At 42.2% G+C, this 26,311-nt stretch overlaps 1 protein-coding gene across 1 annotated transcript in view; it reads right to left on the bottom strand.

Annotated features, from left to right (window-relative positions):
• atp11a (ATPase phospholipid transporting 11A) overlaps window positions 1-26,311 on the bottom strand; it is a 31,301-nt gene that overhangs the window by 369 nt on the left and 4,621 nt on the right. Inside the window, exons 5-30 of the mRNA XM_037696748.1 lie at window positions 26,183-26,290; window positions 25,746-25,874; window positions 25,042-25,145; window positions 24,912-24,959; window positions 23,558-23,622; window positions 23,394-23,475; window positions 21,037-21,187; window positions 20,762-20,959; window positions 20,578-20,691; window positions 20,407-20,466; window positions 18,036-18,202; window positions 17,884-17,955; window positions 15,550-15,623; window positions 15,359-15,462; window positions 12,086-12,267; window positions 11,762-12,013; window positions 11,504-11,681; window positions 11,328-11,430; window positions 8,552-8,697; window positions 8,362-8,421; window positions 8,156-8,283; window positions 7,420-7,555; window positions 5,454-5,477; window positions 3,265-3,330; window positions 3,075-3,178; window positions 839-1,004 (exon numbers count right to left, since the gene is read on the bottom strand). Coding sequence (XP_037552676.1) covers window positions 839-1,004; window positions 3,075-3,178; window positions 3,265-3,330; window positions 5,454-5,477; window positions 7,420-7,555; window positions 8,156-8,283; window positions 8,362-8,421; window positions 8,552-8,697; window positions 11,328-11,430; window positions 11,504-11,681; window positions 11,762-12,013; window positions 12,086-12,267; window positions 15,359-15,462; window positions 15,550-15,623; window positions 17,884-17,955; window positions 18,036-18,202; window positions 20,407-20,466; window positions 20,578-20,691; window positions 20,762-20,959; window positions 21,037-21,187; window positions 23,394-23,475; window positions 23,558-23,622; window positions 24,912-24,959; window positions 25,042-25,145; window positions 25,746-25,874; window positions 26,183-26,290 — 3,021 coding nt within the window. The remainder of the gene's footprint in view (window positions 1-838; window positions 1,005-3,074; window positions 3,179-3,264; window positions 3,331-5,453; window positions 5,478-7,419; window positions 7,556-8,155; window positions 8,284-8,361; window positions 8,422-8,551; window positions 8,698-11,327; window positions 11,431-11,503; window positions 11,682-11,761; window positions 12,014-12,085; window positions 12,268-15,358; window positions 15,463-15,549; window positions 15,624-17,883; window positions 17,956-18,035; window positions 18,203-20,406; window positions 20,467-20,577; window positions 20,692-20,761; window positions 20,960-21,036; window positions 21,188-23,393; window positions 23,476-23,557; window positions 23,623-24,911; window positions 24,960-25,041; window positions 25,146-25,745; window positions 25,875-26,182; window positions 26,291-26,311) is intronic.

Genomic DNA, 26,311 nt, shown 5'->3' with positions numbered 1-26,311 from the left:
GGGACAGTGGTTTGGACACGTCCAGAGGAGGGACAGTGGTTTGGACACGTCCAAAGGAGGGACAGTGGTTTGGACATGTCCAAAGGAGGGACAGTGGGTATATTGGTAGAAGGATGTTAGAAATGCAGCTGCCAGGAAAAAGACAAAGAGGAGACATATGGAGGCAGTTAGAGAGGACATGGAGGTAGTTGGAGTGAGGACAGAGATGAAGGAGGACGACTCGCTGTGGCGACCCCGAAGAGGGAAAGAAGAAGAAGAAGAAGAAGAAGAATTCTGAAAAGTGCAGATCTATCTGCTCTAACTTACTGATGTCTTCACTAACCCTCCAGACTCAGTAAAGACTTTCTCTGAAAGCATTCGGAGCGTCAGGGTCTAAATATTGAGCTGATCTAAGAAATAAAAGGAGCAGTGCACGAAGATGAAAGATGGAGCCGACCCAGTCATCAGTTAGTGAAGTTTATTGTTTCTGTATATATTTAGATACGCAGGCAAATCTGCTAGAGGCTGCAAAAGAATGGGTCTACATGAGTTAGTTTGTGGTTTAGTTTTGTGTATTTCGATTAGTGTTTGTAGTTTTTGACATGAGTGTTTTTCCGGACTGGGTTTCGATGTGGCTTGTTGAAAGGGAACTTTCTTACGCCGAGATGCAGACACTGACCAGAGTGGAAGTTGTTACCTCGCTTACTTTTCAATTTATCATTCTGCGACGGATGACAAAACCAACAAGTCACCAAAATAAATAAAAAAAAACTGGCATTAAACGTTTACAAGTCTGGATTTCAGAAGACAACAACGAGGCTTGAAAATAAACATCACAACAGATCAGGTTTGAACCCACCTGGATGCGTTCAGTCGTGGTGGGCCACAGCGCCCTCCAGATGACCTTCTTCACCACATCTGGCAGCAGACAGGCTGTTATGAGAAGAATGATGCTGAGCCAGGCTGGACCGCTGGACAACATCTGCATGAACACGTAGTACATCCTCTGGTAGTTCAGGAAAGGCCTGAAGGATAAAAACCAAAAGATTCAGCAGTTCATTCATTAAAATAAATGTTGCAGAATTACTTATGGGCCATAGGAACTACAAAACGGATTCCAAAAAAGTTGGGACACTAAACAAATTGTGAATAAAAACTGAATGCAATGATGTGGAGATGGCAAATGTCAATATTTTTTTGTAATATAACATAGAAGACAGATCAAAAGTTTAATCTGAGTAAATGTAACATTTTAAAGGAAAAATATGTTGATTCAAAATTTCACAGTGTCAACAAATCCCAAAAAAGTTGTGACAAGTAGCAATAAGTGGCTGGAAAAAGGAAATTGAGCATATAAAGAACAGCTGGAAGACCAATTAACACTAATTAGGTCAACTGACAACATGATTGGGTATAAAAAGAGCTTCTCAGAGTGTCAGTGTCTCTCAGAAGCCAAGATGGTAAGAGGATCACCAATTCCACCATTGTTGCGCAGAAAGATAGTGCAGCAATACCAGAATGGTGTTACCCAGCGTAAAATAGCAAAGACTTTTAAGTTATCATCATCAACCGTGCATAACATCATCAAAAGATCCAGAGAATCTGGAACAATCTCTGTGCGTAAGGGTCAAGGCCGTAAAACTCTACAGGATGCTCGTGATCTCCGGGCCCTTAAACGTTACTGCACCTCAAACAGGAATGCCACTGTCAAGGAAATAACAGAATGGGCTCAGGAATACTTCCAGAAAGCATTGTCAGTGAACACAATCCACTGTGCCATCCGCCGTTGCCAGCTGAAACTCTACAGTGCAAAGAGGAAGCCATTTCTAAGAAAGCTCCACAAGCTCAGACGTTTGCACTGGGCCAGGGGTCATTTAAAATGGAGTGTGGCAAAATGGAAGACTGTTCTGTGGTCAGATGAGTCAAGATTTGAAGTTCTTTATGGAACACTGGGACGGCATGTCATCCGGACCAGAGAGGACAAGGATAGCCCAAGTTGTTATCAACGCTCCGTTCAGAAGCCTGCATCACTGATGGTATGGGGTTGCATGAGCACTTGTGGCATGGGCAGCTTGCATGTCTGGAAAGGCACCATTAATGCAGAGAACTATGTTCAGGTTCTAGAACAACATGTGCTCCCATCTAGACGTCATCTCTTTCAGGGAAGACTCTGCATTTTTCAACACGATAATGCCAGACCACGTTCTGCAGCAATCACAACATCATGGCTACGTAGGAGAAGAATCCGGGTACTGAAATGGCCAGCCTGCAGTCCAGATCTTTCACCTATAGAGAACATTTGGCGCATCATAAAGAGGAAGGTGTGACAAAGAAGGCCCAAGACGATTGAACAGTTAGAGGCCTGTATTAGACAAAAATGGGAGAGCATTCCTATTTCTAAACTGGAGAAACTGGTCTCCACTGTCCCCAGACGTCTGTTGAGTGTTGTAAGAAGAAGGGGGGATGCCACACAGTGGTAAAAATGGACTTGTCTCAACTTTTTGGGGATTTGTTGACGCCATGAAATTTGGAAACAACAGATTTTTCTCTTAAAATGATACATTCTCTCAGTTTAATCTTTTGATCTGTGATTTGTGTTCTATTCTGAATAAAATATTAGATGTTGGCACCTCCACATCATTGCATTCACTTTTTATTCACAATTTGTTTAGTGCCCCAACTTTTTTGGAATCCGGTTTGTACACCTGGAACATTACAGACTCTTTATGAACTACTTATGGGCCATAGGAACTACACTTGGACCAGGCATTTTGTGTTTGTGTCTCTTTCCTGTCCTCTGTAACGCCAGCCAGTCAAGGCAGATGGCTGCCTGTCGTGAGCCTAGTTCTGCTGGTGGTTTCTTCCTGTTAAAATGAGTTGTTTCTTCCCACTGTCGCCCTGCGTTGCTCAAGATGGGAGGCTGTGACGAAATGAAGATTCAACACAATCTGCTGGCTTCTCTACATAGATAACTTTCACTAATTTGTACATTTTGGAACGTCTGTGAATATGTTTGTGCCCTAGGATGACTTCTTTTGTGAATTGGCGACGTATAAATAAACCAAATTAAAGTGAAACAAAAAAAAAATACTCACCAGATAATCCCCCCCCACAGCAGAGAGAAGACCACAAAGAAAAGCAGCGACCCCCAGATGACAAAATGGTTGATCCACGTCCAGTAATGTGTATCTAGAGCCAACTACGAGACAGATACGAGTCCAGTGAATGAAAGGTTAAAGTGGCCACATCTGAGGGTCCAGAACTCGCTCAGACTGCATGATCTACCTTAAACGTAACAGTGAAGACGAGCACGGTGAAGACCAACGTCCCAAAGGTCCAGTTTCCAAACATCTGTAAAGAAAACACAACAGCAGCTCTTAATGTCACAGCTCTGATGAGGAAAATCCATGTTTGTTAATCGAACAAAGCCACAAAATGTTTAATGCATCCGTTTAATCTGCATTAAAAGCTTCATGGTATGCATGAGAGTTTTTATACAGTAACTAACTTAAGAGCTTGTTTAGAGAGGAGTCAATCAATCAAACAGATGGCAGAGTGCTGAGGCAGCGACATTCACGTGAGAAATGGAGAATCATACGCAAACGGTTAGGATGAGAGAAATTCTCTCTAAATTATTGATCAGGAAATAAATGGCAGCTAAGGATGTAAACAGACGTGGGAGAATTTTTTATTTTTTTTATCCAGGTAAAATAAAACCGAAAGAGGTAAAGTCAGGTCCTCTGGACGGATAGCCGTTCGTTAGTGCCCTGATGGTCACTTGCTATTCACAGAGGGCTAAGTGATACTAGCAATAACAGCACTGTAAGAGGTGGACAGGTGGACATGGAGGCTCCGCCCCATTTACTGATGGACGGGTTCTTTTCACAAAACCATGACGTCCCAATGGCTTTCAAGACCCAAAATACATTACGGCAAAGACCCAAAGATCCAGTCCCCCGGCACAAACAGAGTAATATTGTGTATGCTGTTCAGTGGCATACATCGGGAAAATTAAACAGCCACTAGCCAAAAGGATGGACCAGCACAGAAGAGCAACATCATCAGGCCAGGACTCTGTGGTCTACACTCATCTCCAGGCCAGCGATCACTCGTTCAGGGATGAAGATGTTCACATCCTGGATAGAGAGGAACGATGGTTTGAGAGAGGAGTGAAGAACCCGTCCATCATTAAACAGGGGCGGAGCCTCTGTGTCCAACTGTCCCCCTCTTAGAACGCTGTTATTTTCATTCAACCTTTATTTAGACGGGAATCCCATTGAGCCTCGAGGACTCATTTACAAGAGAGACCTGAATTGCTAGCATCACTCAGCCCCCTGTGAATAGCAAGCACCCATCAGGGCACTAACGATCCATCGTTAGGCTGATGATCCTCCTCTATCATGTGAACAGCTGGTTCTGGATGTCAACAACAAACTGGTTGATCCACCACGAGAAGGTGCTATTTATAAGACTGAGTTTGTTGCAGCTCCTCAGACTGAAGAAGTCTTTTGGATAAAAGACGAAATATTTCAACAAGAAGAATCCGTCCAGAGAACCTGATTAAACTTTTTTAGTGTCTAAGTGAAAATGAATCATGTAAAATCTACTAACTTATTTAAAATATAGTTTTAAGCTCAATCCTTTGTTTAATTTATTTAATTATGTTTAAAGATTAAAATAAAGCACAGTAAAACCAAGATTAAAATTAAAAAGATTTAAGTAACAAAACCATAAATATTTGTCTTTTTATCTAATCTTTGCGCTATTTAGTGCCGAGCTTTATAAATAATATAAGATGAATACAATTTCTGTATTTAGCATTTTGTTGCCATTATTGATTTTGGACATTTGTTTATACCAATTTTCTCATGTAAAGCACACATTTATAACTCCATTTTCAAATTTAAAGTGATATTTGACACACAAAAAAAGTAAACAGATCAGTTTAAAATTTTGTTTCAAGTTTATGTTAAATAAGAAAAAATATGGATCAAAAATGCCATTTTCAGTTGCCATTTAAATCAGTGTTTCTCTTTGTTTTTGTTTGCGTTATGTATATAAGGTGTATTATAAAACATTCATATTTTTTAATTACTGGAGTCCAAAACAACTAGAATCATCTTTTTCCATAAAACTACTCATTCGTTTAAAGTTTAAAGTTTACCAATTTAAAATAATCTACAAGTAAACCTATAAAAAGCCTTTTTTTGTTTCAAGGACGGACGTTAAATTTAAAGAATTTACTCGAAACGGGAGCAACGTTGACTATAAAAGATAAAAATCTGAACGTTAACCGAGTGTTTCTGTAAAAATTAAACAATCTGTGCTTGTTTGTCTAATTCGCATGGAATAAAAACAAACGACGGACGCGGGAGGAGTTTTCTGACCAACGGATGAATGAAACCAGGAAGAGGCGGTTCGCTATGTGAAAGATCGACAGGACAGTGAGACAGCGGAGAGACAGACAGGCTTACCATCTGTGTGTTGGTTGTCATTAGCTGGGCGGAGGAAAGACAAGCAAAAAGAAACAGCAACACAAAAGTAAGAGGATAGGAAAGAAACCAGGCATAAGAAAATCATGAAGAAATAATCAAATCTGTGGTTGAAGATGAAAAAAATCAACAAATGAGATGCAAACGATAAAAGGGTGGAGAAGCTGAGAGCTGCTAGAAAATAAAAGTTTGAACATAAACATGGAAAACCTGTCGTCGCCAGATGGAAGGGAAATAAAACTCCCCTGCAGTAGACCTGTCTGCTCTTACAACCTTCAGCTTTTACTGTTTGACGTCATTAATCCTCATCAGGACGTTTCTTTCACTCACCATGAAAACTGATGGATTATAGTCAAACGGCGTCCGGCACATAAAAGACGTCGCCATTTTTTGTTGCTATGGTTACAGACGAAACCCGCTTTTTTAAAGAAAATAAACTTTAACGTGTGAGATAACCGTCGTCTTTCAGGTATTCCCTCTTCAGGGTCTCCACAGCAAGTCCTCCTCCGCCATCTGTCCTCTGTCCTCGCACCAACTACTTCCAGGTCCTCCTTGACTACAGGTGGTTCAGAGGCTCCACAGCAGTTGGTTGACTTCAAGATTTGATACAACAGCAACCTACTCAACACTACTACAGTGGGGACACAGCCAAGTATAATAGGTAGGACAACTCTTCTTCTTTCAGCTGTTCCCTATACAGGGTCTCCACAGCGATTGTCGTCATCCTCCTCCATCACTGTCCTCACACTGTCCTCTGTCCTCACTCTAACTACCTCCATGTCCTCTCTAACTGCATCCATATAACTCCCGTTTGTCTTTTTCCTGGCAGCTGCATTTCTAACATCATTCTACCAGTATACCCACTGTCCCTCCTCTGGACATGTCCAAAGCACTGTCCCTCCTCTGGACGTGTCCAAAGCATTGTCCCTCCTCTGGATGTGTCCCTCCTCTGGATGTGTCCCTCCTCTGGACGTGTCCAAAGCATTGTCCCTCCTCTGGATGTGTCCCTCCTCTGGCCGTGTCCAAACCACTGTACCTCCTCTGGACGTGTCCAAACCACCGTCTCTTCTCTGGACGTGTCCAAACCACTGTCTTTCCTCTGGACGTGTCCAAACCATCTCAGTCTCCCAGTTGTTCAACCTGTGCTGTACCTCTGATGAGCTCATTCCTAATCTTATCCAGTCTTGTCATGTCTAAGATGAACCTCAACATCTTGATTACTGACACTTCCAGTCCTGTCTCCTGTCTTTTTGTCCATGTCTCTGTCTCCAGACCATACAACATAGCTGGTCTCACCTCTGTCTTGTAAACTTTTCCTTTGACCTTTGCCGACACCTTTTCGTCACAAATCACTCCTGAAACTCTTCTCCATCCTGCCTGGACTCTTCTTCACCTGTGTGTGAGGCAGCTACGCTTTTGAATGTCAAGGTGACAAAAGTTTGACTAAAATATATTGTTTACGTTTAGAGTAAATAAAAATCAGGAACTCCATCAGTCAAAGATGGAATTATGGGAATAAGAGCAAGAGAACAGCTCATGGCACATCACATGCTCATCAACAAACTATCGTACAAAAATGACCCGGACCAACAAAGACCTGGTTTTGACTTTGACCTCGGAGCATGGGCAATGAAAATAGCATGTGAATATATGAAGTTGCATTAAATCATCTTCAGTGGATCAGAAGATATGGTCAGGACAAGAGAAATTTTAAGAGCGTTCAGAGATTATACGGCCGTATTTCAACGGGCGAATCAAACAAGTCACAAGATAAGACGATAAACGGCTAACTGTGGACGTTCACTGCAAAAACATTCACCTTTCAGTTAATTCCATCTATGACTGTCTGATGTCTACATTACAAAATGAGCTTCACAAAAATGGTGTGCAAACTTTTCTGTGAACCGAACGAGTCAAAGACGGCGAGTAACAGGAACGCCAGCATTACCTGTCCATTGCTGGTGAAAGTCGTGTTGTCAAACAGGAAGTAGGCACCAAAGAACATGACGATGGCGTCGTACACGCCCAGGACAGTCCAGTAAATAAAGCTGGACCACCTCAGCAAAGAGTTCTTGGCAATATCCCTGGAAACACATCAAATTTTTTTTTTTTTATTATAGCTCGGAAATAAGAAGCTATACCTACAGAAAGTTCACGTTTTCTATCCAATCATACGACCCTGAAAAGTTAGAAAACTCAAAATATTCAAACCGTGAGTGAAGTAAAATTAAACTACAGGTAACAAGTTTCAGCACCTCAAGGCCCGAAATGAACGTTTTGAGACGTTTTCTCATAACGCTCAATCGAATTATGTTTCTGTCCATTTGTTTCTTTAAACCAGTAGTTCTTCCGAGACGTTTTGCCCTGAACGTAAGGAGTTACTTCTGTGAGTCATTTTCATCAAATGCTATATAAGGGAGCCTCTCTTAAATGCACCCTATGAGAGTTATAGGTAAGCATCGCAACAATTATATGTGAAGGGGGTGTGTCCCACTCATATTTACTTTTGTAGGTAAACGTAGATGTTTAACAACTCGTTATAATACACCAGAATGCAGGAAATGGCATCTACTTTATTCAAAATTTTCTGGGGGAGGACCCAGACACCAGTGCTTATAGGACTGTGTTTAAATACATATTAGCCACCCTAGCTCATCAGTAGTTTTCAAAATTTAGACACAAACTTATAAAGAGAGGGGTCCTTCCTCAGAATGTCTGAGTTAATGTGCTGCTCCATGAGGCTGTAGAGGAGGATGGGCAGCGAGGTGAAGCTGATGTTGTAGAGAGTCAAGTAAGCCGTATCGTACAGAGGCTGTTGAGGACAGAAACTAAAGTAAGTATTTGTTTGTATTTGTTTCTTTATGAGTTGTATCATTAAGTCTCCACACACCTGTTGGGAGAATCCACAGAAGAACTGGTAGAGGAACTGGGGGAAGATGAAAACAACATTCTGTGGAGAAAAACAACAGCAAGCTCTTACAAAAGGTTTTGACTCTTTACTGCAACCGACAGGTAATTAATCGTTTTTAAGCAAACGTCCAGATGCAGCGGTGTGGACGGTGTGCAGGCGGGATAGTCACCTTGTAAAAGAAGTATTGCACGAGCTCAGACACTCGTATGTAGTAATAATGTCCGTGGACGAGCAGCATCTTCTTGAGGTGTTTGAACTTCGGGATGGCGTAGTCGCTGTTTCGAACCGCCTGACGACCCTCCTTACCCATGATACCTGATGTCAACACATAAAATCACAAAATAAAGACAAACAAAAAAAACATGTATTGCTTTACCTGCTTCTTTAAGCGCAGATTTGTCAGGTTTAGTTTGACGCAGCAAAAAGAAATCAAGCGGTACGCCGATGTCCCCAACGCTGAGGGATCTGAACAGTGAATGTTTGTAGATTTGGAGATGAGTGTTTTTCTGGACTGGAATTGAACAGAGGATGAAGTAAACCTAAATGTTTTTGGTGTAATAGGAGTTGCTGTGGAGAAGAACAGTTTTTTTTTTTTCTTGTCCAAGTCGGCGCAGAGTGATCCTGGAGAGAGAGGGGATACATTTCATCCACCACCAGGAGCCAGGGGGTGGCTATAGGGACCATGAGTAGGCCTGTCACGATAACAAATTTTTCTGGGCGATTAACTGTCTCAGAAATTATTGCGATAAACGATATTTGAAATTTGACAAAATTTAGTAATTATTGTCAAATTTAAGAAGAAATGTTTAATTTGTTTTGCATGTAGTACTTTTTTCGACCACCAGATGGCAGTATAAAACTGAACTGAAGGCTGGATAGTGAGGGAGCGAGCAGCGTCTCTTTACGAAAAATGGGAGGGAGGCCCCTTGGTGACACAGGCTGTCTCTTTTCGGTTCTCAAAATGGCGGACGCTCGATGTGGTTTGAGATCTTTAGCATAGCATTTGTCACACAGAGCTTTTAATAAAAATATCAGTAAACAAGTTCTCAGCTTCTTTTTGCAGAGAAAAACAACTTTTTACACAAAGGCACGGGTTTCAACCGTGAATTTTGGAACTTCGACAAGACGGAGATTTTTTCCCAAGGTCGGCCTTTTTGCTTAGCTCGTAGCTTAGCTTCTCAACTTAGCTGCATTTAACGATCCAAAAACAAGACTTTGGACGATTAAAACAGATTTTAAAGAGAAAAGAGAAAGGGAGGGGTTAATGAAGAGCACCGGAGCTGAGCCTTTTGTCATCCAGTGTTTTCAGTTGAAAGAGAGAGACACGAAGAAATGATAAAGCCGATAAATGAAAATGAGGTAGATAATTCTCATTTATCATGCGATTAATTGATTTATTGTTTATCGTGACAGGCCTAGCCATGAGTACACAATTTTGTTCTACCTCATGCACCACACAGTCTCCTTGAACCAATGGTGGCCTTGGTCCTCAGATTAACCCAACATAGCAAACCAGGCAGCACGGTGGCGCAACTGGTAGAGTTGCTGCCTCTCAGCGAGCAGGTCCCCGGTTCAAATCCCGGACCGTATGGCCTTTCTGGGTGAAGTTTGCATGTTCTCGCCATGCATGCGTGGGTTTTGTCTGGATACTCTGGTTTCCTCCCACAGACCAAAAACATGCATGTTAGGCTGATCGGTAACTAAATTGTCCCTATGAGAACGTGAATGGTTGTTTGTCTCTATGTGGCCCTGTGATGGACTAGCGACCCGTCCAGGGTGTACCCCGCCCCTCGCACAGTGATTGCTGGACATGGGCACCGGCGACCCCCGTGACCCAAAATGGAATAAGCGGGTAAAAAGATAATGGATGGATGGATGGCAACCCAAATTTTGACGGAGACCTTTCTAACACCCAGATGCAGCCACACACCAATACGGAAGTCGGTACCTCACTTATTTTTCAAGTTATCCAGCTCACAAGACGCACGCACTGATGGACTGAAGGAATTTTAAATTCTCGCCTCCGCTCCGTGACAATCATCCAACAAGGCACGTTCCAGATTGGCTCCATTTGTCACACGACGTCAATAAAAGTGTTTGCCTGCTGAGGAGACTGAAAGCTAAAGATTTTACTGACTTCTGGTAAAATCAGAATGTACAAAGCGCTAGACTTAAATTTTTTTTTTTTTTTTTTATCGGCTGCCCCTTTCCTCAGGAATCGCCACAGTGAGCAAATCATCACCACAGATCTAGCAGGTATTTTACGTCGGATGCCAGCTACTAGGGAGAACAAGCCAGTGTGTTTCTTGGGCTGGTTCCAAGCCCAAGCGAAGACCTTGTTTTAACTTTGACCTTGATCTGTGACCTTGACATTGGAGTTGGGGGAGTGAAGTGTACGAGACACTCCGTCTAGTGATGTTGCGTCTGAAGTTTTATTAAATTATACCATACCATTTTATTTAGAGTACTTAAAACAGTGACAAGGCCAACCAAAGTGCTGTACAGACAGAACAACAGACAACACGCGAAGCAATATACAAAATGAAGTAAACCAAAAATATAGACATAAAAACGATGCAGATAATAAATAAGACGACAAACCAGTGTGGAGCACAGGTTCACAACACAGATCCTCTGGTGTTGAAAGCTACTGAATAGTAGTGGGTTTTTAAACGGGATTTGAAAACCGAGAGGGAGGGGGCCTGTCTGACAAGCAGAGACAACTCATTCCAAAGTCTTGGTCCTGCTACAGAGAAGGCCCGATCACCTCTGCGCTTAAGACGAGTTCCTGGAACTGTGAGGAGCAACTGGTCAACTGAGCAAATTATCTTCAGTGAATCATAAATGAGCCGGACAAGAGAAAGTTTATGAACATACAGACTGCATCTTCTGACAGCAATAAAAACGCGAAAACATCCCATCAGCCTCGGCGCCAGAACACTAACCAATGCCAACATGGGCCTCCAGGATCATGCTGACGTCGTTAGCGCCGTCTCCAACAGCAAGAGTGATCGGATGCTCTTTGGATGCTTTGATCATCTTGACAATCTGAAAATAAAAGAGCATTCAATTTAACGAGTTCATAAAACAACCCGTGCTTCCTCGTGTCTAATGGGTATACCTGTGCTTTCTGGAGCGGCGCCATTCGGCAGCAGAGCACCGCGCTGCAGTTGCGGCAGATATCTAGAAAGAGCTCTTTGTAGTTCCCCGAGTTGGAGCCCTCCTGGCCCGGTCTCATGACGGCGGAGAGGGTGGCCCCGTCGATAATCAGCCCGAAGTCCGTGCAGTCGTCGGACAAACTGAACCGACACAAGGCGTGTCAAACGCCGAGTACTCAACTCTGCTGCTTTTGAAAAGGGAATTGTTTGAGCAGACAAACCTGGACGAGGCGTCTCGCGTCATGCCTCCATAATGCCGGAGGACGGTCCTGCTCAGGTCAAACAGGACATCGTGAAGACTCTGCTCCTCCGTACGCTTGGTGGTCAGCTCCAGGATCTGGGTGCGGCGGTGAAACAGCTTGCTGGCGTAGCAGGTGGCGGCTGCGGTCTCCATCTTGTCTCCGGTCAGCACCCACACCTTCATGCCAGCTTTGTGGAGGGACTCGATGGTGTCCGCTGCTTTCTCCTGCAGCCTGTTGACGAAGAACAATGAAGTGACGAGGCATTTACGGAAGCATGCACTGAAGCAATGAAACCTCCCCCACCTGTCCTCCACAGCAGTGGCTCCCAACAGGATCAAGTCCGTCTCGATGCGATCGTACGCCTCGGCCAGCTGTTTGTCTCGGTCCTGCAGCGCCAGCTTGGCCCCGCTCAACAGATGGCAGACCTGCTGATACTGATCGGGGCTCAGACGCCGATAGGCGACGCAAAGCGTCCTCAGGCCTTCCTAAAGGGGAGACAAGTTTCCAGACTGAAAAGACTTTGAGGAAAGGAAAACTTCTCCCTACTGGGTCAATGCGTGTCAGGATCGTAATCCAACTGCAAAGTGAAGGCGCCTGCATGAACGTTTGTTTCACTTCCTCCAGCTCAGACGCAGGATGCACCGTGGAACAGTGGGTTGCAGAATCCCTTGCCATACTCGCCGTGGGTCGTCTCCCAGGTGAGCCTCTACCTTAGTTTTGTACTTTGACCTTGTTGAGCTGTATCGTGCTTCGTCACCTGACTCCAAGGCTGCTTTCCGGGCTTAATAGTTGCATTTAACACAACTTAACCGATCCGTCTCTTGGGTCTTTGTGTTTCACCTGTTAACTACAATATGTACCCGTTTTATTTGTTGATTTTTGTTCGATGTCTTGTGTGCACCATTGACTGTCCTTTCAGTCTCTGTTGTATGATGACAATACAAAGCTCTCAACAACCTAGCTCCATCTTATAGTCGAGATCTTGTTGTTCCATATTTACCTAACAGCGCACTTCCCTCTCAGACTGCAGGCTTACTCGCGGTCCCTAGAGTTTCCAAAAGCAGAACGAGAGGAAGAGCTTTCATTTATCAGGCTCCTCTCTTGTGGAACCAACTTCCAGTTTCTGTCCATGAGGCTGACACATTGTCCAGTTTTAAGACTGGGATTAAGACTTTCCTTTTTGATGAATCCTATAGTTCAGATTGGCTTGTTATGCTTCCTTAAGCTTAGACTACTAGAGGGCAAATTGACCTCATCTCTTTAAATGATTTGTTAAAATTGAATAGTTTTCATTTGATACTAGTTCTATCTTAACATGTAATTCTTGACCTGCCATTGTGTATCTGTTCCTACCAAACCCAGCTGGTCGAAGCAGATGGACGCTTGTCCTGAGTCTGGTTCTGCTAAAGGTTTCCTCCTCACGAGGGAGTTTTTCCTTTCCACTGTCGCCTTCATGCTTGCTCAAGATGAGAGTTCTGTGATGGAGTTAAACTCAAAGCTGCTCCTCAGATAAATAATGTTAAATTATTGTTTTTATATATGAATGTTTCTGTTCAGTGTCCTGAGACGACTTCTGTTGTGACTGTGCTATATAAATAAACTGAATCGATACAGATATTTATTCATTCATAACTTTTTGTGTGGATTTTGCCCCCACGGTGTCCAAGTGTCCTAAACGGTTGTCTCGTTCGTCTTTAGGTGGACGTGTGATGGACTAGCCACGTGTCCGGGTTCAGAGGGAAACAGATCTTAAACTTCACTCCCTAAAACATATTTTTAAAGCTAACCCGAGGAAGTTTCACGTTTTGGGAGAAGTTATGAGGCAAAAAGCATTCTTCGAGCACTGGTTCAGATCCTTTGAAGAGGGGTTCTGTAAACCGGTTATGAACAATTAAAATCTTACCTGTTGTAGATAACTCTTTAAATGACCTCAGTTTGGAAAATCAGACTTTAGTTTGGACCAGAAAAAAACAAACCCTCATGCTTAGTGTGAGCAGGAAGTACATTGTTCCCGTTTGAAAACACCTCTAGCCTGAAAGAAAACTCATAATGGTTCATGCAAACGCTATTTTACAAACCTGAACTACAAAAATAATCTGAATTTATGCACTTTATCTGCGTCAGTCGTATATGAAGATGAATAGTATTTGGTAATACACGCATTTAATTTGGCACAAATAATCTCTTAGACATATTTTTCCCAAAGACCACGGCATCGTGGAAAACAATAGCCGCCATTTTTACAGGATGGCGCCATCTGAAGCCATATTGTGTGGCTTTTGGACCCGGATTGAGATTAAATCATTCAAATGTCCCAATCTTTTCATCAAACTGTAAGTTTTAGGGCATGCTAAATTAAATTCTGGACTCAAAACAGTCATTTCAAAATTTGTGAGTGTAAAAGTGCATTAAAACCATAAATGAGGGGGAAATGTAACAACACTAAGTTCTAAGCATCACATTTGCACAGATCTGTCTGCACTGAGACCAAAGCTGTAGCATGTGCATCTGCCAAACGGCAGCCATCTTGAAAAATGGCTGCCATATTTATTTATATTTTTTTAATGTGGATACCGTGATTTTATAGGAAAGTATGTCCTGCCCATCATTCAAACCAAATTTGGTGCTTGTCATACACCCCTGTAAAGAGGAAAATAACCGACATGTTTCCCTTGTGTTAACTCAGACATAACCAGTCGAGACACGATCGGTAAATAAACGCTCAAAACATAAACTTTAAACTGGTACCACTCTCTCATGACTAAATACAATGGTAGTCAGAAAAGTAGCATTAAAGAAAATTTATTTTAAACATATTATCATTTTACTGCCTCATTTTTTGGCTTTTATCTCGCAAGACCAGAATAATCGATCATAGATCACTAGATCAGCAGTCACAGTGCATCTTATTCCCATGAATTTTACTTCAGCTGAGGAATGAATTATGGCGTTTTATTTTCATTTAAATTTCCCACCATGAACAAAAGAAATAATTTTAGCCAAATAATAGAAAACAATAGATTTTTTTTATGTTTTTTATCCATCTTTTTTTCCCCCAAATGAAACAGTTTAAAGACAACACATAAATTTTAACTTCATTACACTTAGAGCGGTTGGATTCCGCAACACCAACAGATTATGAAACATCTTGGACAGTTTGAGTTTTATGCACTTTAATCCGTCAACGTGTCCACGAAGCACTTTTATATCTTTTGAGCCGTTTTAAAAATCCCAATATGTTTTTCATTTTCGTCAAGCTCTTTGCTGAACATTAACCTTTAATTGAGACCGTAGTGTCGCCATTTCTCGCATCAGAAGAACTGGACTGATGGCCAGAAGAATAAAAAAGTCTGTGGAGTTTCAGACGCATTTAAAGCCACGCTGAACGCCACACAGCTAACAGGTAGGTCACGCTCCACTGATCCACTTCCTGCAGTAACCATGGAAACCACGGTCATGTTCTGCAGCTATGGGAACCCTTGAAGTCAAATAACCTTTTTAACTCAGATGGTTCAAGTATAAGACGAAGATGTATTTTTGTAGATGTAAAAAGAAAATAATTGTGAGTGTTCTCACCACTGCGTTGTGCTCCACCCGCGCTTTCACCTGATCCACCTTGCCTGAGATAACTCTGGGGAAGATGGAGGAATCTGCACCCTTGCAGAACAGGTACAGCTCACCTGTTCACACACACACACACACAGAGCTTAAAACAGGAGTGACAAACACACCCATTAAAAAGACATGCGGCGTTTGGTGCGCGCTACCTGTGCTGGACCGGACGATGACGCTCATCCTTCGTCTCACGGAGTCAAAAGTCAGGACTTCTAGCACTTCAAATCTTTTTGAAGATAAAAAAAATAATGTGTTAATGGGTGATTCACAGTTCTCAACATTTTCACAAGCATACAAGTCGTACGCGGGGGGAAGGAGGGGGTCGATGACTGGTGTACGAGGGTCGCCGTGGGAGCGAGCAGCCCGTTTGAGTGTCTCTGTGAGACTCGTGTTTCTGCTGCTTTAGTTCTTAATCTTTAACAATATCAACATTAAAGGATATATTTATGTATCCTATTGTTTATTAATTATTTATATATCCCCTCTGTGGATGGGGCTAACGACGACCCTAACGATCCTCCATTGTGAAGAGTGAAAGGTCAATCTGCATGTGTCAATCTCCATTATGCAAGCTTACAGAACACCTCTGCTTTATAACTTGAATCCCACACTCCTTGTTTCCTTGAAATGAGAAATCTCCTCGGATGAGAAGTGAAACGTCGTCAGCTACAAATAAAGTCCAGTCGTTTTGTTTTTCACATTTTTGGAAACGCGAAAGGATGAATATCTGTATGCAAATATGTGTCCGTTTAACTTTATTTCCCCCAAAAATCATAAAGTTCTCAAAGAGAGGGTCAGTTTCAAGTGTGTGAAGTTTATCAGAAACATCTGTACGTTTTAAACAACTTCGAGAAAAATGTGGAATGACAATATTTTTACATTTAGTATAATATCCATGCAAGCTCAAGGACTTTATGTCTCAGCTTCATATATAATAAAATAAATTACCGTATTTTTCACTGTACAAGTCGTGTTTTTTTCATAATTTCATGCCCTGCGACTTATACCCCGAAGCGATATATTTATGGATTTTCCCCCCATATTTATAAACCTAAAATTGGCTGAGATATGACCGGTTTCATTAATTCCGACTGAAAATATTGAACACTACCATTGTTCAGCCACTAGATGGCACCAGAGTAGTAGAACATGCCGTTGTGTCATATAATAGGTAAAAGTTGAGGATGCACGATATTGAATTTTTGGCCGATATCCGATCTGCCGATATGTTAAAACATATTTGGCCGATAACAGATACCGATATTTTTTTCCTTAGCCCTACTTACAGAGACTACACAGCTTTCTCTGCTGTGGAATTAAAATACTACATTATTCTGCATGGTCTTTGTCAGTTTGTCCTGCTACCCATTGCAGATGCCAAAAAGAGGCTGAAATTGATGCAACACTTCAACTGGATTATGTTTAATGTCAAATCTATTCATGACATTTACTCTCTCTTACACAATGACAACACTCGAACAGTGCAAATTTATAAATTTTCACAAATCTAAACCTGTTCACAAGCAAAAAGTGCATAAGTAATAGTGCTTTAACAGATATACTTGACAGTTTCTTAAATTAAAAATTAACTTAAAACAGAAGCCTTTTATCTTGGCGAGTTATTTTGATGGAATGGCCGATGTCCGATATTTAACTTTATCGCTAATATCGTCCGATAACGATACCATGCCGATAATATCGCGCATCTCTAGTAAAAGTGGCTATTAATGACACAATCGGCTTGCCATAGCCTGCCACCTTCGTCCAGCTCGCTTGGAGCAACCGTCAAATCAGCTTCATTTCACTGTGCCACCCTGGTGAAATGCAGCTACTTTGACCATTAAAGTGCATTTTTTTAATAAAAGTTCAACTGAGACACACCTTTGTTATAATTTCGAGCAAACAAATAATTATTTTTAAGCGCACTCCTGCAGAGTTGAACCGACGCTTAGAAAAGCTACGTCTTTGGCAACCTGATTGATGCTAACCTTGTTAAATTCTTGTTTAAGTCCTCCCATGCACGCTCCCGCGGCCGCCATTTGGCAGCCAATCGATTTTTTTGCACAACACCGGCCCACGTTTCCAGGTCGTCAGCTGTGACGCATAACGGATGCGAATTATACGGCAAAGCAACGTATTTATGGATTTTTCCACTTTCTTAGACGTATTTGGACTGATGCAACTTATAAGTCAGTGCAACACGTAAGGTGGAAAATATGGTACTTGTACGCTTTTGGAGGGAGGGTCTCTAAAGGGAGTTTGTTTTGTACGCTTGTGAAAATGTTGAAAATTGGGAATCCCACCTAAACGATCGTCTGCTATACAAAGAAAAGCTTGTACGAGGTTGGCAACTTGCTGAAATTGTAAACGAGAGTTCTGCTCGCAGAACATCATACGCCCATCGACAAGCAAAGACCTTGTATAACATTTGACCTTGATTTGTGACCTTGACATTGCAACACTCCGTCTAGTGATGACGCACTCACCTTTCTAACTCATCGTCCCGGTTTAAGATTTCCATGTGACAATCTTTCTGTCTCAGGTAGGTGAAACCAAGTCTGCAGAACATTAAAAGTACTATAATTATCTCCATATTGGGTGGGGGACAAAAGAAGCAATATTTATGAATTTGTCTCACCTCTTCATTCCCTCCACCAGGGCCACCTCGTCCGGAGAGGAGGAGATGTAGAAGGAGGAGGACTTGCCCTGGTGGATGCCGTGTTTGATCCCGTCCACCGTCTCCTCCTCTTTCACCTGCACCGTGTGGCACAAACACACCGCCCGGAAGAACAGCTCCTCGCGCTCCTGCAGAGTTGAACCGGCGCTTAGAAAAGCTACGTCTTTGGCAACCTGATTGATGCCAACGCTGAGAATTCTACCAAGTTGCAGGACAGATTACGTCGCTTTGCTTTTTTTTTAGTTACACAAACAGGAAACTCGCTAAACAGGAAGTGCTTTACTCCTCTTTATACACATCAGGTTCAACACTGGACTCATGGTGTTGTTTGTTTTACAGTCACCATCACCGACCTGAACAGAAACACCAACAGAACGAACAGGGAGAACCCATCTGAACGCAGAACCTGAAGAAGTCCACCCACTTCTGGTCCAAGATTACCCAGCAGCCCCTGCGGCTCACCCATCTTCGTGCATTCAAGTACGACAAGTAATTTTAACAATTCGCACTGAAACTTGGCAGTAATGGACAAAACTTACTGTTCTGGTAAAATTTAATTATGTAATGAAACCAAAGTACAACTACAGTAGTCCCTCGTTTATCGCAGGGGATCTGTACCCTGAAACCCTGCGATAAGTGAAAAACCGCGAAGTAGGGATAGTAGTACAAGTAGTATATATATATATATATATATAGGCGTTTTAAACCCTTCCCACACTCTTACAATATTCTAAAAAGGCCTGTCATGATAACAAATTTTGCTGGGCGATTAATTATCTCAGAATTTATTGCGATAAACCATAATATTGTTTGAAATTTAACAATTAATTGTCAAATTTTAGAAGAAATGTTGATTTGTTTTGAGTGTAGTACCTTTTTTGACCACTTGATGGCAGTATAACAGTTTGAACCGAAGGATGGATAGTTGAGCAACGTGTCTCTTTAAGAAAATAGGGAGGGAGGGCCTTTGACGTGACATGGGAGACGCTCGATGATTCGAGATCTTTAGCATAGCATTTTTCACACAAAGCGTTTAATAAAAAAAATCAGTAAACAAGTTCTCATCTTCTTTTTTCAAAGAAAAACAACTTTTTACACGAAGGCACGGGTTTCAACCATGAATTTTGGAGCTTCGATAAGACGAAGGTTTATTCCCGAGGTCGACCTGTTAGCTTAGCTCGTAGCTTAGCTTCTCAGCTTAGCTGCTTTTAACGATACAAAAACGCGATTTTGGACGGTTAAAACAGATTTTAAAGAGAAAGGGAGGAGTCAGTGAAGAGCACCGGAGTTGAGCCGTGTCTTCAGTAGAACGAGAGAGACACGAAAAAAATGATAAAGCCGATAAATGAAAATGAGGTCGATAATTTTCATTCATCATGCGAATAATTGATTTATTGTTTATTGAGACAGGCCTGATTCTAAACAATGTTTCTAAACTCTAAACGCTCTAAAAGAGCACAGAATGTCATGATTTCAGCTCCCTGCCTGCCTCGTCTGCTCTCAGCCATCTGCAAGCATTCTTGGCCACGCCCACTTCCCCGCTCTGCACGGAGAACAGCTGATCAGCTGCAGCAGGAAGCTTATCCTGTAGTGTGGGCTGCACAGAGGTGCTAAATTATTTTAAATTATTTATTTTTAATAAAAATTCCATGCTGATTGTGTCGCTCATCCATCAATCAGCCAATTGTGTGTTATGTCCAATCTTATTTTGAAAAACCACAATAGAGCGAGTCTGATAAATGAACCGCAAAGCAGCGAGGGACTACTGTATTACATTAAAAAGTAATAATGTAAACGTAACGAGGATATTTAAATTTCATTCCTACAATTTCAGTGTGAATTTTTGAATTTACAGTGTGCAATTAAATGCATCACGAACGACGTGGTAAAATAAAAAAAGAAACAAACACCTGCAAGGCCTTCCTGAAGGCTAAGAGCCCTGAGTTTTGGTCTCGCATCTGATTGGTCATTTTTCCTGTCAGTTACTGAACTCCTCCTGCAGAGACTGAGCTCCGCCTTCTCTGCTGACAGAGAAGTCCTAACCAATGAGGAAGAGGCTTCAGACGTGTTTCTGCCTGGAGACGCAATTTTTAAAAAAAATGGATAACTGGATTTCTTTGCTCAACTGCAAAGTAGTTTTGTAGTAAATAAGATAAATTAGCACAAATAAAGAAAAACTACATTGAAAATATATATTTTAAATAAAATAAATGTTAAATAAAATGTTAAATTTCATATGTGCTCAATTCCTAGGCCTTCTCTTAAGGCATACAAGGTCCTGAGGGCTCCCCCCTTGAAAACTCATGAACGTGCACAGCGGGGCGAGGCTCACCCTGGCATCAGGCCCCGGAGACGTGTCGATCATGTCGATGCTGTCAGAACCACGCATCACCTGGTGGCGGCAAAACACAACATGAAAACTTTAGCTGACACGCAGCTGAAGTTTTAAATAAATGTAACGGGCACTTCGGGGCAAAAAGAAAAGCCTTGTGCAAATAATGACCTGTCCGTTGCAGATGGCATGAGGCACATAAACATGTCCGTCCACGCAGCACTCTATAAACTCCATATTGTTCTCCGTCAGGGTCCCCGTCTTGTCTGTAAACACGTACTCCACCTGAAACAGAGCGCAGGAAGAGTCAGCATGTTAGCTCCACTCTACTTCCTGTTTTCTCAGGGAGGCGCACCTGCCCCAGCTCCTCGTTCAGGTCCGACGTGTTGACGACGGCTCGCTCCCCCAGCTCCTCGTCGAACATCTCGTCATCCCACATGAGGAAGTAGGAGCCCAGGAACTTCTGCATCTCCACGGTGACGTACATGGACACGGGGATGATGTAGTTGAAGAGGACCATGAACGCCAGGAAGTCCGTGAACGCCCTGATCAGCTGAAGAGGACGGAGAGGAGCGAATGAAAGGATGGAGACGTCCGATCAGGGTCGGAGGGAGTAAATCAAAGACTCACGATGTGCCTCTGCCTCTCAGCATCAGTCCTCTCGTTGTACAAGGGCTCGTCTCGGTTCGGGTCGGCCTGCCACACGTACTTCAGCGCCGTGTTGACGATGGCCTTGCTGATGAGGATGCACAGGTAGACCACCAGGTAGGCATTCATTGACCTGCAGAGGACCACAAATAGTATTTAGTTTTGAAACAAACGGAAAACAAGCAGTGCAATCTTATCCACAACCAGAAGCAATGGCGGATCCACGGGGTGGCCAATGGTGGCCTTGGCCCCCATATATTAATCTTTGGCCACCCTAATTATTTGAAAAAAAATTACATTCACGCAAAATAAAAATTAAAACATAGACCCTTAAATGATCGGGGGTGGTCAGTTTACATATTTGTATGGTGGTGGCCATCTTGGATTTTGAGGTGGCTTCCCAATTTTCTATAGGAACCTTTCTTGGTGCGGTTGTTCAGCGTATTGTTTTTTTTCTACTAGTGCTTAATGTATTTTTAGTGAACGTTTTTCTTAGATCTTATTATTGTTTTTCTTCTACATTTTATACTTTTGTTGGATGCAACTGAGACCCTGTGTACATAATTTCGTTCCACCTCATGCACCACATGTGATGCGAACGACAAAGAACCTTGAATCCTTGAATCTTATGTCTAAATGTAACCACACACAAAAATAGAAGCCGGTACCTCGCTTATTTTTCACGTTATCACGCTCACAATATAAACGGAGAGACGGCGGGTATCTTCAGTTCCCATCTTCGCTCCATGATGGGGAACAAACAAATATTCTAAATATGTGACCATTGCTGGCAAAATTTGTCATAATGAGGAATCGTTCATTATGATTTTTTAATTATCGATCACAAAGGCTTCAAAACGATCTCAACATAACAGTTTTCCAGCTATCTAACTGTTAACAAAGGTGTACCACAAGGCTCAGTCTTAGGACCTAACCTCTTCACAATCTGCATAATTAATAATAATAATAATAATAATAATACTTTATTTATAAAGCCCTTTAAAAACAACCACAGCTGCAACAAAGTGCTGTACATATAAAATCAAGAAAGTTTAAACATATAAAAAAATAATAATAATGTAGGTCAGATCATCCCTGATGCATCCTGACGTTTCTATGCTGATGACACAGTTGTTCATTGTCGAGCTAAAACAGTTGCTAAAGTTTTCCAGCTTTTACAAGTGGTCTAAATGAAAAAAGCCAAAGAAACGTTTGCACATGTGCAGTAAAAGAACCGGCACCAGTGTTAATTTTAGCCTCTTATGTGGGGGTGCTCAAGCATCTCTGAAAAATAAAGAAACAATTATTAGGATTCTGTAAAGAAGCTCAGTCCTCAAACCTTAGATTCACCAAAATATTTAATAAATTTGAAATAAATATGGACTAAATGATGACACTCGTCAACGGGCCAGTAAAAGCTACGATTTCCTTTTGCACGAGTCGGATCCCCAACGCCACCTGTCAATCAATCCAGTACACTCGTCAGCAACTGACCAATCGGCAATCTCAATTCATCTCAAAGGTAAACGCCCCATACCTGCAGAAGCTCCACCCCCTTTTCCTCCGACAACATTGTCTGGGTTTTTCATTACAAACACTTTGCAGTCAGAGGTTAATGCTTAAAGCTAGTTGTACTTTGTTTTATATGTAGACATATGTTGCAACTTCTGGTTAAATAAGTTCAGTCTTTGTTTGCTTTGATCCTTTAAAAGTGCTATTTGTGACTGAGCTCCTCGTTTATGGCCACATAAAGACCCGATCTCGTCTGATCTCAGAAGCTAAGCAGCATCGGGTCTGGTTAGTACATGGAGGATGGGAGACCGCCTGGTCTAATACCAGGTGCTGTAAGATTTTGCACTTCTCATAAACCACATCAGGGGGTGTGTTGTTCAAGCCAAGAGCCATTATCAGTGCTGGGGGTCAGATCCTAGAATCGCCCTTCACCGGCACACAACGTTTAGTCAGTTTGGGTAAACGGGAAACAAACGGCGGTGAAGTAATGCAGCAAACAGGAACTAAGTGCAAGTGAGCTCCACCTCCGGTCGTTTCCACAAACCATCTGTGCACAAGACCCCGTCAGCGCCAGACGGGAGAAAGTCATTCAGTCGGCGCAGCGAGCCAGAGACGACCCGACACACTGACGGTGAGTAAATGATATACGAGAAGTGGATGGATGGACAGAAAGCAAATAAACCATTATCTAATCCAACGTGAGAAAAGGGGCGTCCGCCAAAGGCCGAAGCTCGGATGAGAGTGTCAATCAAAGCGAACAGGTTTGAAGTTTTCTTTTTACGGACACAGCCTAAAAAAAAAAAAAAAAAAAAAATCAGAAAACTTACTTTTCCACTGCCGATCGTTTCTGAGACTTGGACTGATAGTTGAGAGCCATCTTGGTTTCCATACCGGTGTAGATGGCAACAGCTGAAGGCCATGTAAAAATAGAAACAAAGATCAGAGCCGTTTCCATCTTTATTTATTACGCTGGTGTTTCCGTCGGTGTTACCGTAAATATATTCGGTGTTCTTGAGTGTTGCTCCTCGGAGCAGCAGGTTCTCTGATCCCAACGGCCTAAAACAACAAGACAACCATGCACAGAACATTACACGCTCGTCGACAAACTAGTACAGCAACCTATGGCAATGGCCCAGATAAGGAAAGACATTTGATCTTGATTTGTGACCTTGACCTTGGAGCCAGGGTGATTAAAAAATGTGTACAACACCGTCTTGTGATATTGCACATGTGCATCAAGTTACATTAAATTATCTTTAACGGGTAAGTAGTTATGGTCAGGGCAAGCAAAGACCTTGTCTGGGTGTTGACCTTGATTTGTGACCTTGACAATGGTGTTGGGGTGATGAATGTATATGCAACACTCCATCCAGTGATGACGTTTGTGTAACAAGTCTGATTAAATTATCTTAAACAGGTCAGAAGTTATGGGTGGGACAAGCAAAGCCCTTGAACAAACTTTGACCTTTATTTATGACCTTTGAACTGTGGTGATGAAAACTCTACTTGACACTCTGTCTAAAAGTGGTACAAACTCATATGCAGTTCTGTTAAATTTTCATGAGCAGGTCAAGTTATGGCCCAGACAATTAAATACCTTGTCTGTATGTTGACCTTGATCTGTTCACCTTGACCTTGGAGTTGGGGTGATGAATGTATATGCAACACTCAATCTAGTGATGACGCATGTTTATCAAGTCTCATTAAATTATCTTAAATAGGTCCGAATTTATGGGTGGGACAAGCAAACTTTGACCTTTGTGACCTTTGAACTGTGGTGATGAAAACTCTACTTGACACTCTGTCTAAAAGTGGTACAAACTCATATGAAGTTCTGTTAAATTTTCTTAAGCAGATCAAGTTATGGCCCAGACAATTAAAGACCTTGTCTGTATGTTGACCTTGATTTGTGACCTTGACCTTGGAGTTGGGGTGATGAACATACGCACGACTCTCCATCCAGTGATGACACATGCGTATTGAGTTTCATTAAATTATCTTGAGCTGATCAGAAGTTTATGAATGGATGAAGACCATACCATAACCTTATGGTTATATAATAATAATTAAAAATAATGAAAAAATTATGTCATCACTTTGATCAAAAATTAGCCAACCGGGGCTTGTGTGACGTTATAATCCCCAGCGAGGATGCCAAAGACAAAACCACATAATTCATCAAGCTGTTAAACCTTGACCTTTGGCTTTAAAGTAGATTTAACACTCCGTACATTCGTCAACATAAAAAAATGGAATCCATTTGTTACGATTTTACCCATTTCAGAGTAAAAATGTACAAACGGACTAAAAAGGACGTATTTTTTGTTGTTGGAGAAACTCGTTACCTGGCAACTGGCTCGTTGTTCATATAGATATTAATACGGCCCACGAATCTGTGTGGAAGAAAGAAAGAGAAAGCAATCAGGATATGTTTTTTTAAACTTCAACTCTGTGTTCGCGTTTCGTTGGACTGACTTGTACAGATCCGGTTGAGGTTGTTCACACTCTATGGTGGCGTGGATTGAGCCCACCTCCTCCTCCGTTCTGTAAGCTTTGGTGTCCTGAACTGCGTAGTAAGTCTAAGAAATAAGAAAAGCAGAAAAAGACGGGTTAAACGCAAATAATAAAAAGCATCGTAGGACAAATAAAACATAAGAACTTTAAGTAGGTATGAATGAAAATGCAGGGTTTTTTTACAGAGCCCGACCAATATGGAAGTTTTGGCAATAATCAATACCGATACTGGGATGGCACAGCAGAATGCCAATAATCGATATAATGGCTGGAAGTTTTTTGAACTTTGTCCACCCAAGAATCTAAATAAACTAATTTTAAACATGGTTTAACACTTGAACGGTCTTCCTGATGTGCGTTCACACTTTGTCTTCCACTATTCTCCATAAAGTTATCAAGTGTGTTACAATGGCCATGATTAGAAAGTAGTGCCCCAGGCGCCCTCTGCTGGATACACTGTACAATTACACCTTGTGCAAGTAAGGACACGGCTGGTTTCCAACTATTTATGGGTGAGAATTAGAAGTGCTTGAATCGGCGCGTAATGGGACAACTATCACAGACACCGATATGTCCTCAAACGCCTATATCGACCCAAAATATCGTCTCTACCAATATATCGTCCGGGCTCTAGATTTTAATAGCGTTAACCTAATTTTACCCACCTTGTGGCTACTCTCACCATCCAGGCTGGCTGTGGTAACGAAGCACGTCCCGTCGTCTCGAGACGTGGACAGAAGAATGAGATCACACGGAAAAGTCTCGTCTTCTTTCACTATGACCACGTCACCAACCTGAGACGAAGAATACGTATTATTTACATCTTCAAAACGAAGCTTGGTCTTCAAGCTGCTTCTTCTTCTTCTTCAGCTGCTTGCATCCAAGATCTGGCTCTAGTAGGCATGATCCAAACCTCATGACCACAGGTGAGGGTTGGAACGTAGACAGGCCAGTAAATCCAAAGCTTTGCCTTTAGACTCAACCCTTTCCTCACCACAACCAACCGGAGCAACGTCCTCATTACCGAGGGAGGCCCTACACTTACACTTTTCATGTCACCTTTAAAGACGTTGTACACGATGCGAGATTTGCACGCACGTACCCTGAGCTTGCGGCTCTGCTTGCGGGCCACTTCCCCGTGATGCACCACGTGGACGGGACACCGGTTGACGGCGTTGTCCGCTTTATGTCTCAGCCAGTCTTCGTAGCCCTGACAGAGAAGCAGAAAGAT

Source organism: Nematolebias whitei, chromosome 23, assembly GCF_014905685.2.
Source record: "Nematolebias whitei isolate Nwh7 chromosome 23, NemWhi1, whole genome shotgun sequence".
NCBI classification, from domain to species: domain Eukaryota; kingdom Metazoa; phylum Chordata; class Actinopteri; order Cyprinodontiformes; family Rivulidae; genus Nematolebias; species Nematolebias whitei.
The sequence above is the reverse complement of the archived record's forward strand: the minus strand, read 5'-3'. Positions and strand labels throughout refer to the sequence as shown.